Raw genomic sequence first — 13145 nt, 5'->3', positions numbered from 1 at the left:
GAGGTTCTCTTCTCCCTTTTATATCTCGTGTTTGAGGGAGTCACAACTTTTCATTCCATATCTTTTGACCATTCATTAACTTAATTAAATTTTAATTATATTCTTTTATGTTTTAATTTTATTTTTATTTTTATTCTTTGTATTTTAATTTTATTATTATTATTTGTTATTAAATTATATTTCAAAGTGGGGACATTACAAAAGGTTGGATAGGGAGACCATGGTGGCATTTGCATGGACCTTCATCACTAATAACCACACTAGTTGTCACCTATTCTCACAAATTTGTAGTTCCTTTATTGCTAAGAGGAAGTAGTCCACATATATCTTCACCTACTCTATCAAAAGGAACAAGCTTAGCTCAAGGAGAGTGGAAAAGCTTGTGTACGTACATGGTGATTTGCATCTCATGGACCAAAAGACACTTGCATAAAAGGAAAGTCCAACAACACAATGGGATTAGACCAAAAGAAACCAGCGCAAATTGATAAGGATCAGGTTGCGCAAATAAGTTTGGTTGGTGTCTAACAACATGAGCTTTGGCTGAATAGGTCAAATAATTTTAGTGAGCCATAACATTGAGAGTAGATGATTAGTTCCCTAAATCATTGGCCCATTGTACTTGAAAGTTTAAAATTGTGATCATGATATTCAAATAATAATTTACTGAAATTCAAAATTTTCAACATAATATTGGTTCAATTGATTGTGTTTGCCATTTACATTAAAGAAGATAAATTGCAAAACTTTTTTGCCCTTTCTTATAATTGGTTTTTTGAATATTACACGATTTGTATTGCCATTCCCCCACCATCTTAAAATAGTCCCTAAAACCCATCCCAACACCCCCCATTCGGAAACTATAGAAAACATTGTCCAAATCATAGCTAGAAAACTCACCGAGTACTCCGCAAAACTCACCAAACTTGTGGGTCTTTTGGCAGGCTGAAATGAGTCAACCAAGCTCACAAGCCAAGTCTTGCCAAGACTGGCTGAGTATTCGGCCAAGTCTTAGGCTTGGACTCTCAAGTCTTGAGCTCAGACTCTCACCGTACAAAAAAAACGTCCAAACTGACTATGAAGTCAAAAAACATCATTTTTTTCCATTTTTAGCTCTTATTTGTCCATTTCACCAACCTAAACATCGATCTAGCAAGGAGACGAATTGAGAAGAGGATTTTTCAGGATTGAAATTGATCAAATCGTCAAACAAGTAACTATTATTTCCTTTTTTTTTGTTTTCTTGATTTGAATATCAAAAAGACTTGACAAATTAGGAGAAACGTTGTCAAAATTTCTTCCATTCCACTCATCTCTTATTTCTTAACACTTCAAGCTTCCATTTGGATTCTACTTTTTTTAAATGAATGCTTATCATTTTTCTTGTTGCTGATTTATTGCAAAACCCTACTGATTTTTTTCCATGTTAAACTTAAAATGGCAATGTCAACTCAACTCCAACACAAATGAGTGGTAAGAAAGATACTGCATGGAATGCCATGCCCCTGCCAAACATTAAAGATCGCAACCCTTAAACTCATAACCTAGGCGTTTGAAATGAAGATGGCAGCGATTCAATAAAGGAAGCTAATTGATTAAATGAAAGAATTTATCGTGGGCAGAAATCCCTATAAAAAGCATTTAATTAAAAATTAAATTGTGACTCTACCAAATGGCAGTGATTAATCATGAAAGGTTTAACTCTTACAAAGGCTATAGTGGTGAAGAGTAGTGGCTCCCTTAAACATAAGGTATAAAGGGGAGATCATTTCATTTGAGAAGAGAATCATTCAAGCATCAACTCAGCATCACTTGTCAATCCATCAAGAAATCAAGCAATCTATCAATCAACAAAAGATCAAATCAAGCAATCAGCAATAAATCTATCAATTCATCAAGCAATCAGTCTTGAATTTGAGGAAGTGACTTGCAAATAAGGAGGATGAAAACCCTTATTTCTCCTTATCAAGTTTGGATGAAAACCCAAATCTTGTTAAGTTTTGGAGTAGAAAACCCTCCAAAGGTGGACTAAAGTTCATTAAGGGATTGAAGGACGAAAACCCTTATCTCTCTCATCAAGTTTGGACAAAAACCCAAATGTTGATCTTGGAGGAAGAAAACTTCCACATCATTTTATCATTGTCAAATGTCATGTTATATTGTTTTTCATCAACTCATAGAAAATTTGATACTCTCTCTCTTCATCAACTCATAGAAAATTTGATACTCTCTCTCTCTCTCTCTCTCTCTCTCTCTCTCTCTCTCTCTCTCTCTCTCTCTCTCTCTCTCTCTCACACACACACACACACACACACACACACACCCGCGCGCGCGCGCATTGCCATCCCCCAAAAAATGGCCCTCAAACTGCCGTCCCCAAAAAATGGCCCTCAGACTGTTGTCCTCGAAACGCATCCCCCCATCCCTGTCCTCAAAATATAGTGGAACATAGACATTCATCTATTGGTGATTCATGAGGATTCTCTTTCCACTTCTAGCCAGATTCCATCATCATCACTGAATCTCTTTGTTCCACGCAATGTTCGAGAAGCACAACCCTTACTTGAAGGTATCACTTGGAATAAAGAAAAACACCATGAAGCTGGGATGGCAGAAAACTTTTGGTAATATAACAGTTTACCCTTCAATGTGGCGAGCAGCCCATATTGGGAAAGGTTGGTGAATGCATTGACAGTTACGAGTAAGGGGTTTAAAACTCCAACAGCTAAAGAATTGAGTGGGCCATTGCTAGAGGAAGCCATAAAAATACATGACTTGTGGTTGATGATCAAAAGAAAGTATGGCAGAACATGTTGTAGCATCTTATCAGATGGACAAAATACAACTCTCCTTAATGCTCCTAATGGCACACACATTGGTGTTCTTCAAGTTTATAGATGCCTCGCATAAAGTCAAAAATGTTGAGACTATGTTCAATCTATTTTATGGGGTGGTCCAAGAGGTTGGGATTGAGAATGATGTCAAACTAATCATGAACAACATAACAGCATAAGGAGACTTATCATGCAGAGGCATCATAATATTTCTTAGACTCCTTGTGTTGCACATTGCTTGAATTTGTTGTTAGAGGACATTGAGAAGATAGGTGGGTCAAAAGTATGGTTGAAGATGCTCAATAGGTTACCAAATTTATCTATAACAATAATTGGGTCCTATCTTTGATGAGAAAACACACAAATGGTAAGCAATTTGCTAGCCATTTCCTCCCTTTGCAAAGCATTCTTGCCTCAATTCCTCATCTCAAGCAAATGTTTGTGCCTAATGCTTGGTTGGAGTCTCAATTTTTCAAAAATGATGAAGGGGAAAAGACTGCAAAAATAGTTTTTGATGACTTATTCATCAAAAATGAAGAGGATTTAATCAGGGTAAGTAACAAATACAAACATAAACTTTATACAAAATAATCTATTTGCTATTTTTTTTGAGTGGTTGATTTGGTAATAATTTCAAATTTGTTTTCAATTTTTTAAGGTGACTGAACCTTTGATCAAGGTTCTTGGTATGGTGGATGGAGACAGCATGTCGATGGATTTCCTTTATGTGGCCATGGATAAGGCCAAAGACACCATTTTGCAGTACTATGGTGGAAACCAAAAAAATCATTTGGCACATCATTGATCATAGATGAACAAACCAACTCCATCAGCCGACATATGCCTTGGCCTACTACCTGAACCCAAAATTCTACTTCTTTGATACATTTAAGGTTGATGACGAGGTCATGGCAGATGTTATTACATGCATTGATAAGATAGTGCCAAATGTTGGGATAAGAGATACAGTTATTGATGAGTTGGAAGTGAGATTTACTAATTTTGATTTACTATATCTTATTTGTGAGGCAATGTCGATTCTCTAGAAACATCCATTTTACATACATAATAATTAACTTATTATATTTCATCCATCTATTCAAGGTCTTGAAGGGTGCAGAGGGAGACTCTTTTCTTCAACTCAAGCAATTAAAAGGAGATAAAATCAACTAGAAAAAAAAATTAGTTCGATACTAGAAGTAGAAATTAGAAACTTGATTCTTATAATTTTTACTTAGTTCTTATATTTTTCAAATGTTTATTTGTAGATTTATGGTGGAAGAATTGTGGTGCTGCCACGCCAAATCTTCAAAGGCTAGCCATTTGTAGTTTGTCCCAGCCCTATAGTGCTTCTAAGTGTGAACGCAATTGGAGCCTATTTGAGAGCATTCACACAAAGAAGAGAAACAGGTTGACCCAAGAGCACCTCAATGAGCCTATCTTCATTTGGTACAACCTTTGCCTTCAAACTAGAAAGATGAGGGCACTTCCCATGATTCCATCGACTTGGATGAGAATGATCCTTATAGTGAATGGATTGTCAGTGAACAAGATGATGTCCTCCTTATTAATGAAGATATAGCAAAATTGGAGATAAAAGCAGCAGATGCAGATGCAATGGAGGAAAACAAAGACACTTTGAAAAAAACAATCTATCATTGTTTTGATACCGACTTACCTTCTAGTTCAAGGCCTGAAAAATTAAGTTACAATAGGAGAGGAAAGAGGAAGATGTAGATTGCATTTGGTTGTTTTTTTCATTTTGACATATATGTAATTGTAAACAATTATAAATTTATAATGCTGTTATACATTTGAAACTATGAAATTTCAAATTTCGAGAGTTTGAGGATCATATGACGTGTAATGTTAGAATTATAAAGAATTGTCAATTAGATGAGGCTTTTATGTTCTCTAAATGTATTAATTTCTTTTCTTGAGTAATCATAAGGTTTTTTTATTTTTGTTGAGTTTTGTGCCAAGTCTCGAGTCTAAGTCAAAATTTTAAGCTGCCAAGTCAAGTCCAAATCCGAGTTTTCGAACTATGGTCTAAATCAAGTTGTTGTGAAACCAAAGGTATTTTCCTGACCTAACAAAACGATGTGCGTAAACATGCACCGATGGCACATAGGATACTCTAGAATTGGGGATGGAATATTGGAAGTCTTGAGTTTAGCATTTAGGAGAATGCTCAGGTACCCAGACCTTAATTATAAATAAAATAATAAAAGAATGGATCAGTGGACTCCCGAGCTACAAGCAAATAAAAACGACATATATCAGGTAATTCAAGACTGGTGTACAATCCCTTAAAGCTTCAAGAAGCATAGTGATTTTATAATTCCAGTTAGGTTTTTGGTACCAGTCATAAAAGATGCAACGATTTTGTTAAATATACATGGAGCCCCAATCACTGAACAAGTAAATATAGCCAATGAATGATTGTAACCAATGTGACAATCCAAGCTAGAGTCATATCATCTCTTAAAATGTAAAGCCAATGAATGAAGCATTATTGCAGCAAACTTTGTATGTTCTCTTATTTGATAGATGCATTGTGGAATGCTTTGCCATTTGATACAAGATTCTTTCCTAAATGGGACCCTTCAATGGCTGCTGTGCATGTGATATTTGGCTAGTGGATGTATGGACACAAATAACAAGCACACTAAACCAAGAGTTTGCAACCATTTTCTTCCTCGTGTCTGTAGAGCTGTTCATTCCACAAAAAGTCCCATGTTACTTGATTTTTTGAAAGAGGATATTAGAAGGAATGATAAATGGTTGTTGTGGGAGTCCTCCACTATAATAACTAATAAGAAAAGACAAAATTTTGACCAAACCTCACCCTCTTCCATATTATGTCACAGACAGTTTGGCCATTGTGGATATTTGTGATGATTGGTTGCAAGAAGAGCCAAAAGCACAGTGCGATGTAAAGCCAAAGGAGCTAACGCAGATTGATATAATTAAGTTGTGCATACAAGATTGGTTGGGGTCTAGTTGCAGGAGTTAAAAAGTTCCCACAATGGGGAGTTCACCATGGCATTTACATCAGACAATGAATTAGATTAGCCATTGTGCTATGTATAAACATGATGAATAATACAAATATTTGGGTTAGTTGATTAGCGAATTGACAAACTTTATAAATTTCAATGTATTAACTCATATTGTTTGCATAATAAATTTCAACTTCTTTTACTATTTTTGCAATAAAACTTCAAGTATTAATTTTTATATATTATATAATTGGTGCCCCCCACCACCTCTAAAATCCAGAAAAAGAAATCACCATCCCTGAAAACTTTCCCCATACCCAAAACTTAAAGTAACACTACAGATTGTTGACCATGTGGCAGCAAAACACTCATTAAAACTGTCACTAGGCTTGCTCGTCAATTTTTAAACCACATTAAGCACCAGTAAAATGTTTAACTTATCTTTGAACAAATCAATGAGAAAAAATTGATAAATTTTTGTTTGAACATATAAATGGGAAAAATACATGGAGCTTTGGAATTTATATCCTAAAAGCACGGCTGTTCTGTTTCATGCTTTTAAAAATGCAGTTATTAGTACCCTTTATTTTCCTGGAATCACAAGATAAAATATATGATTATGATGGCAGGGGCCGCATATCATGAAAAGTGCAGAACATTAAGATTTTAGCCTGAATCAAATGTTACATTTTAGATGCAAACATCTTAAGGGCCAACATTTATCCAAAATCAAAAAACAAATTCTATTTCTCTCAGATGCAGTCACATCGAAAAGTAAGGAAAAATACATGTGTCAGTTATTACAAAAAAAATATAAATAATTTTGTACAAACCTGCCACGTGTAAGCACCATTGGACATAAGCAATCTCTAGTCAACGACATTGTAAAGGCCTGAGAAATAACTGGATTGAAATTGAGAAGACGAGGGTAGAGATCAATGGGACTGAGAGTCCCTGATGTTATTATCACAGATTGAAATCGTTGAAACACTGGTTTTATTGCCAGAGAAGCATCAAGGCAACTAAGCTGCATTACCACAAGAACATCAAAGACAATGCTTCAACCATATAAGAATCTACTGAGTTCGAATTCACCACAAGACCCAAGTATTAATTTATAGTGATGGCAATAGAAGAATAATCTATATTCAACATGCCAAGTGCATTTTAGAATACCTGCAAAATAGGATCAGGAACTTCTGGCATTCTCTCATCAAAAGGCTCAATAATAATAGAAAATCCACGGCTATATGTCCCTACTAATGTGGCAAAGTCACACACAGTTTGAATTGGCAGAAATTCATCTGTGTCAGTTATTTCCAGAGTTACTATAAGAGAATGTAAACGATCATAGCAGAATTTCAACATTTTTTGGTCTATGCCAGCTTGTGTAGTAACATTAGCAACAAACTGAGGTGTCCCTTCAGTTTCTACATCCTCAGTTCTTAGCCGGATCTTTAGGTATTGAACTAGCCTTTTTAAAACTGATAAAAAATGTTCAGCTCGTCTGATATTCCCTGGCACAGCTTCTCTTACTATATCATCTGGAAGAATAGGATTTGAAATCCATGTGTCTGAGACTGCACAACAAGTACATTCAACAAATTAATACAACATAACACCAAGAAATGGAATTAGAAGAGAACTGATAAGCAAAAATACATTCCTAGATGTCTATTTTCATTGAGAGAGAAATGTCATATTTGTAGCAGAGAGTAAGAAATGTCCAATGATCTAACCTATTTGCACTAGTACACTTCTAGATCTCAAAGTTTGTGCTCAGATTCAATATATTTTTTCTCACTTGGAGCAAGATTTATATGTATTTTGAAAAGGCCAAAAAGGATTTTGAAAATGTAATCACAAAAAGATATGAGCATGGATCAACCAAAAATGGACATTCCCATTTGTGCGAATTGTTCAAATATCCAAGTTAGACATCAGTACATTTTCAGAACATTGGCAAAGCAATTCTCCAACAAGATCTCCTACATAGTAATTTTATTGCATTACTCTGGTAAAAAACCACTTTTACAATTCAAGAATCATTAGAATGTCAAAAATATTGTTAAGATTTAGAATTCTTAAATCTCAAAATATTATTTAGAGCAAATGTTGTACATACTAGGCAAATCATCTCTTTGTGCTAATCCTTCCACGAGCCTGTTATATTCTCTTCGCAGTCTATCTGCATCTGAGGCCTTGAACCTTCCTAATCAATTACAGCAAGTAAGATGAAGCATCCAAAGAAAGAATGTCTTGAGACGTCCAAACTTCTTTACATATATGATAGCAAGCAACAAAATAGCATCAATTATATACCATGTAACAAAAACATTATACATAATAGACAACAGAAAAGTCTATGTATGTCCCCTTACTGCAATCCTAAAACAAGCACAGATACCCACAGGGCATTTTTTTCAAACTTTATGATCAAGTTACAGCTAAAATCAGAACAAGGGAAGGAATGTCTGAATGCTTTAGCAGCGACATTGGAGTTAAACAGGGGTGTCCTCTTTCCCCCACCTTATTTGGCCTTTATATTGATAAACTTGAAGAGTGGCTAAATAAGTCTACTGGGGAAGGCATTCAGCTTGCAGGGTATGTTGTGAAGCTGCTGTTATACAGTGATGATCTCATCCTAATCGCGAAAACTATGAATGGTTTGAAGGAAAACTTGAAGGCACTTGAACTTTTTTGCCTAGAGGTCAGAATCCAAGTCAATACCAGCAAGACTAAAGTCATGATCTTCTCTTTGAAAAGAAAGAAACAGCAAATTACCTTCATGTTTGAGGGTTACCCATTGGAGAAGGCGGAGGAATACAAGTACTTGGGAATTGATTTCCACAATAAGCTCAGCTGGGAGACTTGCAGATCAAAAAGGATTCAAGGAGGTTGGAAGGCCTCTTATCTCTTGCAAAACAGATGTAGGAAAGAAGAATTATGGGACTGGAAAACCAAGAAAACCCTCTTTGGTTTGCTGGTTATGCCAGTTGTTCTTTATGGTTGTGAGATTTGGGGAAGTAGCACGTCAAACCACAAATGGAGACAAGTAGAAAGAATCCAAAAGCATATAATCATTAGTAGTCTCAAGGTCAAGTCAATTGTTCCTTATGAGATTATTCTAGCTAAAGTGGGAATGTTCTCACTGGAGGCCTCAGCTATAGTTTGCTTGATAGGTTATTTAAAAAAAGTTAAAAACATGGATGAGCAGCGCTGGCCCAAAAAGGATGTTGAGGAGGAACTAAAACAGAGGAAGAAGACTAGGATGACACAGAACAAATGGATCAGCAAGTGGGACATCAAGTTGCAAGATTGTCCAAATAATAATGATGAGATAAAAAAGTTTGTGTTTAAAAAATTTAGAACTGCCATGTGGACAAAGCAGGTTAGCGAAAAAAAGCACATTATATGAAATAGTTTAACCCTTTTGGCGAGCATGATGAAAAAGACTACCTAAGGGCGCCAATTAAGGGAAAAGCTAGACTTCTTGTTGCTCAGATCAAAACCAGGTCCTATCATCTTAGATGTGAGACGGGTAGATGGACAGTCCCTAAGGAGGAATGGGAGGAAAGAACTTGTCTATTCTGCAATAAAGGCGCTGTAGAAACTGAATGGCACTTCATCATTGAGTGTGCAGCATATGAGGATATTCATAGTCAGCATGGGGACGATTTGAAGGGGTGCAGTCTGTAGGAGCTATTTGAAGAGGCTAGGCTTCACAATACTACTGGCTTCTTGATCAAGATCCACAACAGAAGAGCTGACAATGAAAAGAACCTCAAAATTGTTAACAATGCTTCTCTTGGTCCCATAGACTGATAGTCTCGTGGACGTCACTAAAACTCATTCATTCATTCAAGCCCTCAAATTATGTTATGAACTTATGACAGCTAATTCCCTTTCCCAGTTGAAAATACTAAAGAAATTTCTAACTAATTATTTTGCAAATAATCAAGTTTCAAATAACTCTAAAACAGATGATTATCTTTCGTTATCCATTTGACATTACTCTGCTGGGTAAACTAAATGGAGACAAAAAAGAAAATCACACACTTTTTAAAACAAACAGCTTTTTCTTATATTTAAGAAAATGAACATCTACCAGAGGCAAGGTCAAAGATTGAAGTCCTCTGCCATCTGGTAGATTGATCATCCTTGTTTTTCAGTGAATTGCACAGTATGCATGATGGTAGGGCGCCCTTAACTTCTGAGAGTAGACTCAATGACCTAAAACAGTTTATACCAGGCTTCTTCAGTCAGAAACAATTTCTCCTTCAGAATAATTATTTGTGGAGGTAAGCTATACAGAACAAACCCAATATCAGCTCACCATAAGAAAATGGAACGTCCTGTTGATAATAAGTCTATAAGAGTAAAACTGACTTGATGATTTGAATGGAAATGATTAAATCATAACTGTTGGAATCGGTATGATAGCTAACCTAAATATATGTTTGGTTCCCTGCTAGCGTTATGCTGTAAATAGTCCACTACTTTCCCTCGGTTTAAAAACTTCAGAAAAAAAAAAGAAATGAAATGCTTTCCCTGAATTTAAAATTTAACATTGAATATAAAAAACAACTTTAAACATAATGAAACCTTGTAAATTGAGGAAACCTGTAGAGAATCAACATACCTATCAACAATCTCAGCCATCTTATTAACATTCCTAGTAGCTCCAGTGAGAGTTTGCTCCCTGATATTCACGCTGAGTGCCTCAATACAAACATTATCAATATTGTGTGCCTCATCAAACACCACAATACACTCTTTCTGCATTTCCCTTGATATAATCCCAGATACCTTGGGATCAAGCAAATACTGATAATTATAAACAACAATATTTGCAAACTGGATCATATGCCGTGCCAAAAAATAAGGGCACCAGCCTTTCGCCCTACCAAAGTTTCTTAGGTCATGAAGTGTATAAACCCCAGGGGGCAAAATTGCTTCAGTCCCTTGCTTGTCATAATTTTCATAAAATTGACACGTTTCGATATTAGGATTTTCAACCGCTAGAGCTCTAACCCAAGAAGCTGTAAGTTTTCTGCAACCTGAAGCACAAAATATTATATTTAGAAACCTTCCCTGATCTTCTTCGGTGCTGGATTCTCAATTTCTTATGTTGGATCATAATCCAAAAATATCCCTTCAAAATCTTACATCTTTCGCATTAAAATTTGGCATTTTTTTAAATAAAAGAAATATTACAGCTAGGTCTAAAGTTTCTATCCAGTTCATCTATAAGGGTTTTGGCAAATGTTTAATTCTACAAACTTTAAAACCTGAAAAGAAACTTATTTTGTAGATATGTGGGCATTTCTTCATTTTCAAATGGCGAATAAAAACATCATATTTTTAGATCCTGTGCGTTTCACTTGAAAAGCTTCTTACAGAAAAGATATCCTTGCCCAAGCCCTATTGAATAAACTGCGTAGAAACATTTGTCCTTAGCCGTTGACAAAAGCTTAAAGATTGTATAAGAAAGAGCATTTGCAAAGGTATTAAATTGCTACAGAAACTTAGTATCTGGGATTTATTATTCTGTTGAATTTTAGGGAAATGTTCAATTTCAAATTCGGAAGATCTTTATGAATGAATATCCTAGTTTTTGCCTTATAAGAAAAAAAGAAGTTTGGTAGTTAAACCATCCCGACTCACCCGCATCAACGCTCTCTCTGGAACTTGCGCTCTGGACCATTTCATTAAGGCAGAGGTTTTTTCTGGAACTGAGGCCGAGGGCCAGAGTTTTGGCTGCGCTTCCAATTTCTTTTTGCTGGTAATCATTCAATAAGCGTAGTTCTGCAAGAACTTTCTCCATTTCATGGACTGTGCGTGTACAGTAAATGAGTTTCCCAACAGAGGGGTCGGATAATTGGTAGCTGGTGATAAGGGAGAGGAGGGTTATAGTTTTGCCTGTACCAGTCGGCATTTCTAAGAGGCAGTGGCCTTTCGCGTCCAGTGCTCGTTTCAGTTCCACCATGTACTGGTGTTGCTCTGGGTATATGTGCTCGTAAGGGAAGTAGACTGTCAGATTTTCGATTTTGAACTTCATCGTGGAGGTCTTCGGATTAAATTTTGCAGTTTGCAGCGCCTCTAAGTTGTGAAGCTTACCCGTTAATGAAAACACGAAACTTCCACAGGTATTTCAAAACTGATGCACATTGTAAAGCTTCGTCCTCTAGAGTTTCAAATTGACAACCAGAGCAAAACTTCCACGGCTATTTCAAAACTAATGCACATCGGAGAGCTTCGTCCTCTACAGTTTCAAATTGACAACCAGAAATTTTATCAAATGTTAAAAAATAAATGATTTTGGGTAGCCAGTTAGTTTTAGGAAATTTTATGGACAACTAAGAAAAATGATGAATAACCTTTGAAGAAGTCTTTTTCGATTTTTTATTTTTATGATTATGAGATTGTTGTGCATAATTATTCATGAAATTATGCAACTGTATCTTACAAAACAGGAATAAAAGAACATTTTTAAATAATTAAGTTTATTAATTAATTTAAATAATTAATTTAAATTTTATATAAATATTTAAATAATAAAAAGAACAAAGATATTTAGTTTTAAGAATAATGAGGAATATTTTGGTGTAGATCACATTTTCTGGTTAATTCAATTCTTTAACCCGCAAGGAGTCTCCCCTCTTAAATCTGAGAGCCCTGTGGGGAGCAAACCCACAACCCAAGCCAACTCATCTACCTGTGCGGAACAAGATTTGTGTATGTTAAGTCTTAATAAATTATAATAGTAATCATTTTTCTTTTTAGATTAATCTTGATCATGATTTTGACATGAGCAATTATAGTCTTGAACTTGATCATGATTTTTCAAGTTTATGCTTTTGAACTTCTTGAATATTTTTTAAAAAATATATTTGCCTTTGATAATCTGGGTAGGGTGGTACTAAAGAGCATCATAAATCTTGTTATGCTAGTATTGGGAGGTCAAGTAGCTTCCCATCTTACACCTATTTAGACCCTTTGTTAATAATTTCTAACAAGTTTGTAGACATGTCAAGTAAAATGTAAATGTCTAAATATGAATGTAAATGTTGATGTATGCCTTTGTGATCAAATAATGATTTTTTAAGTGCTCAATAGGGAGTCATATTAAATGATCTAAATGAACTAGGATTTTGTTCTTGTCTATAACACCCTAACAAGATAATTTAAATATTTTGCACATGAGTTGGCAAGGTTGGGTTAATTGAAGGTGAGTCAATTTAGATGCATTATAAAATTTTGATCTTGGAATTTAAGTGTCAATACAACATGTTTTTTGTTCAATTGA

At 35.3% G+C, this 13145-nt stretch overlaps 1 protein-coding gene across 4 annotated transcripts in view; it reads right to left on the bottom strand.

Annotated features, from left to right (window-relative positions):
- LOC131079979 (general transcription and DNA repair factor IIH helicase subunit XPD) overlaps positions 1–12169 on the bottom strand; it is a 163106-nt gene extending 150937 nt beyond the window's left edge. For 3 of the 4 annotated variants that reach the window (XR_009114101.2, XR_009114102.2, XM_058018029.2), the window contains exons 1-5: positions 11504–12163; positions 10479–10896; positions 7962–8044; positions 7013–7416; positions 6670–6863 (exon numbers count right to left, since the gene is read on the bottom strand). Coding sequence is in view for 1 of the 4 variants with exons in the window: in XM_058018029.2 (XP_057874012.2) it covers positions 6670–6863; positions 7013–7416; positions 7962–8044; positions 10479–10896; positions 11504–11897 (1493 nt within the window). In the remaining 3 variants the exon portion in view is untranslated. Of the gene's footprint in view, positions 1–6669; positions 6864–7012; positions 7417–7961; positions 8045–10478; positions 10897–11503 lie in introns of all 4 variants that reach the window. The other variant, XR_009114103.2, reaches the window with a different exon arrangement.
- Between the last annotated feature and the right edge of the window lie 976 nt (positions 12170–13145).

Source organism: Cryptomeria japonica, chromosome 10, assembly GCF_030272615.1.
Source record: "Cryptomeria japonica chromosome 10, Sugi_1.0, whole genome shotgun sequence".
Classification (NCBI taxonomy): domain Eukaryota; kingdom Viridiplantae; phylum Streptophyta; class Pinopsida; order Cupressales; family Cupressaceae; genus Cryptomeria; species Cryptomeria japonica.
Note: the sequence above shows the minus strand (reverse complement) of the source record. Positions and strands in the feature narration are given on the sequence as shown.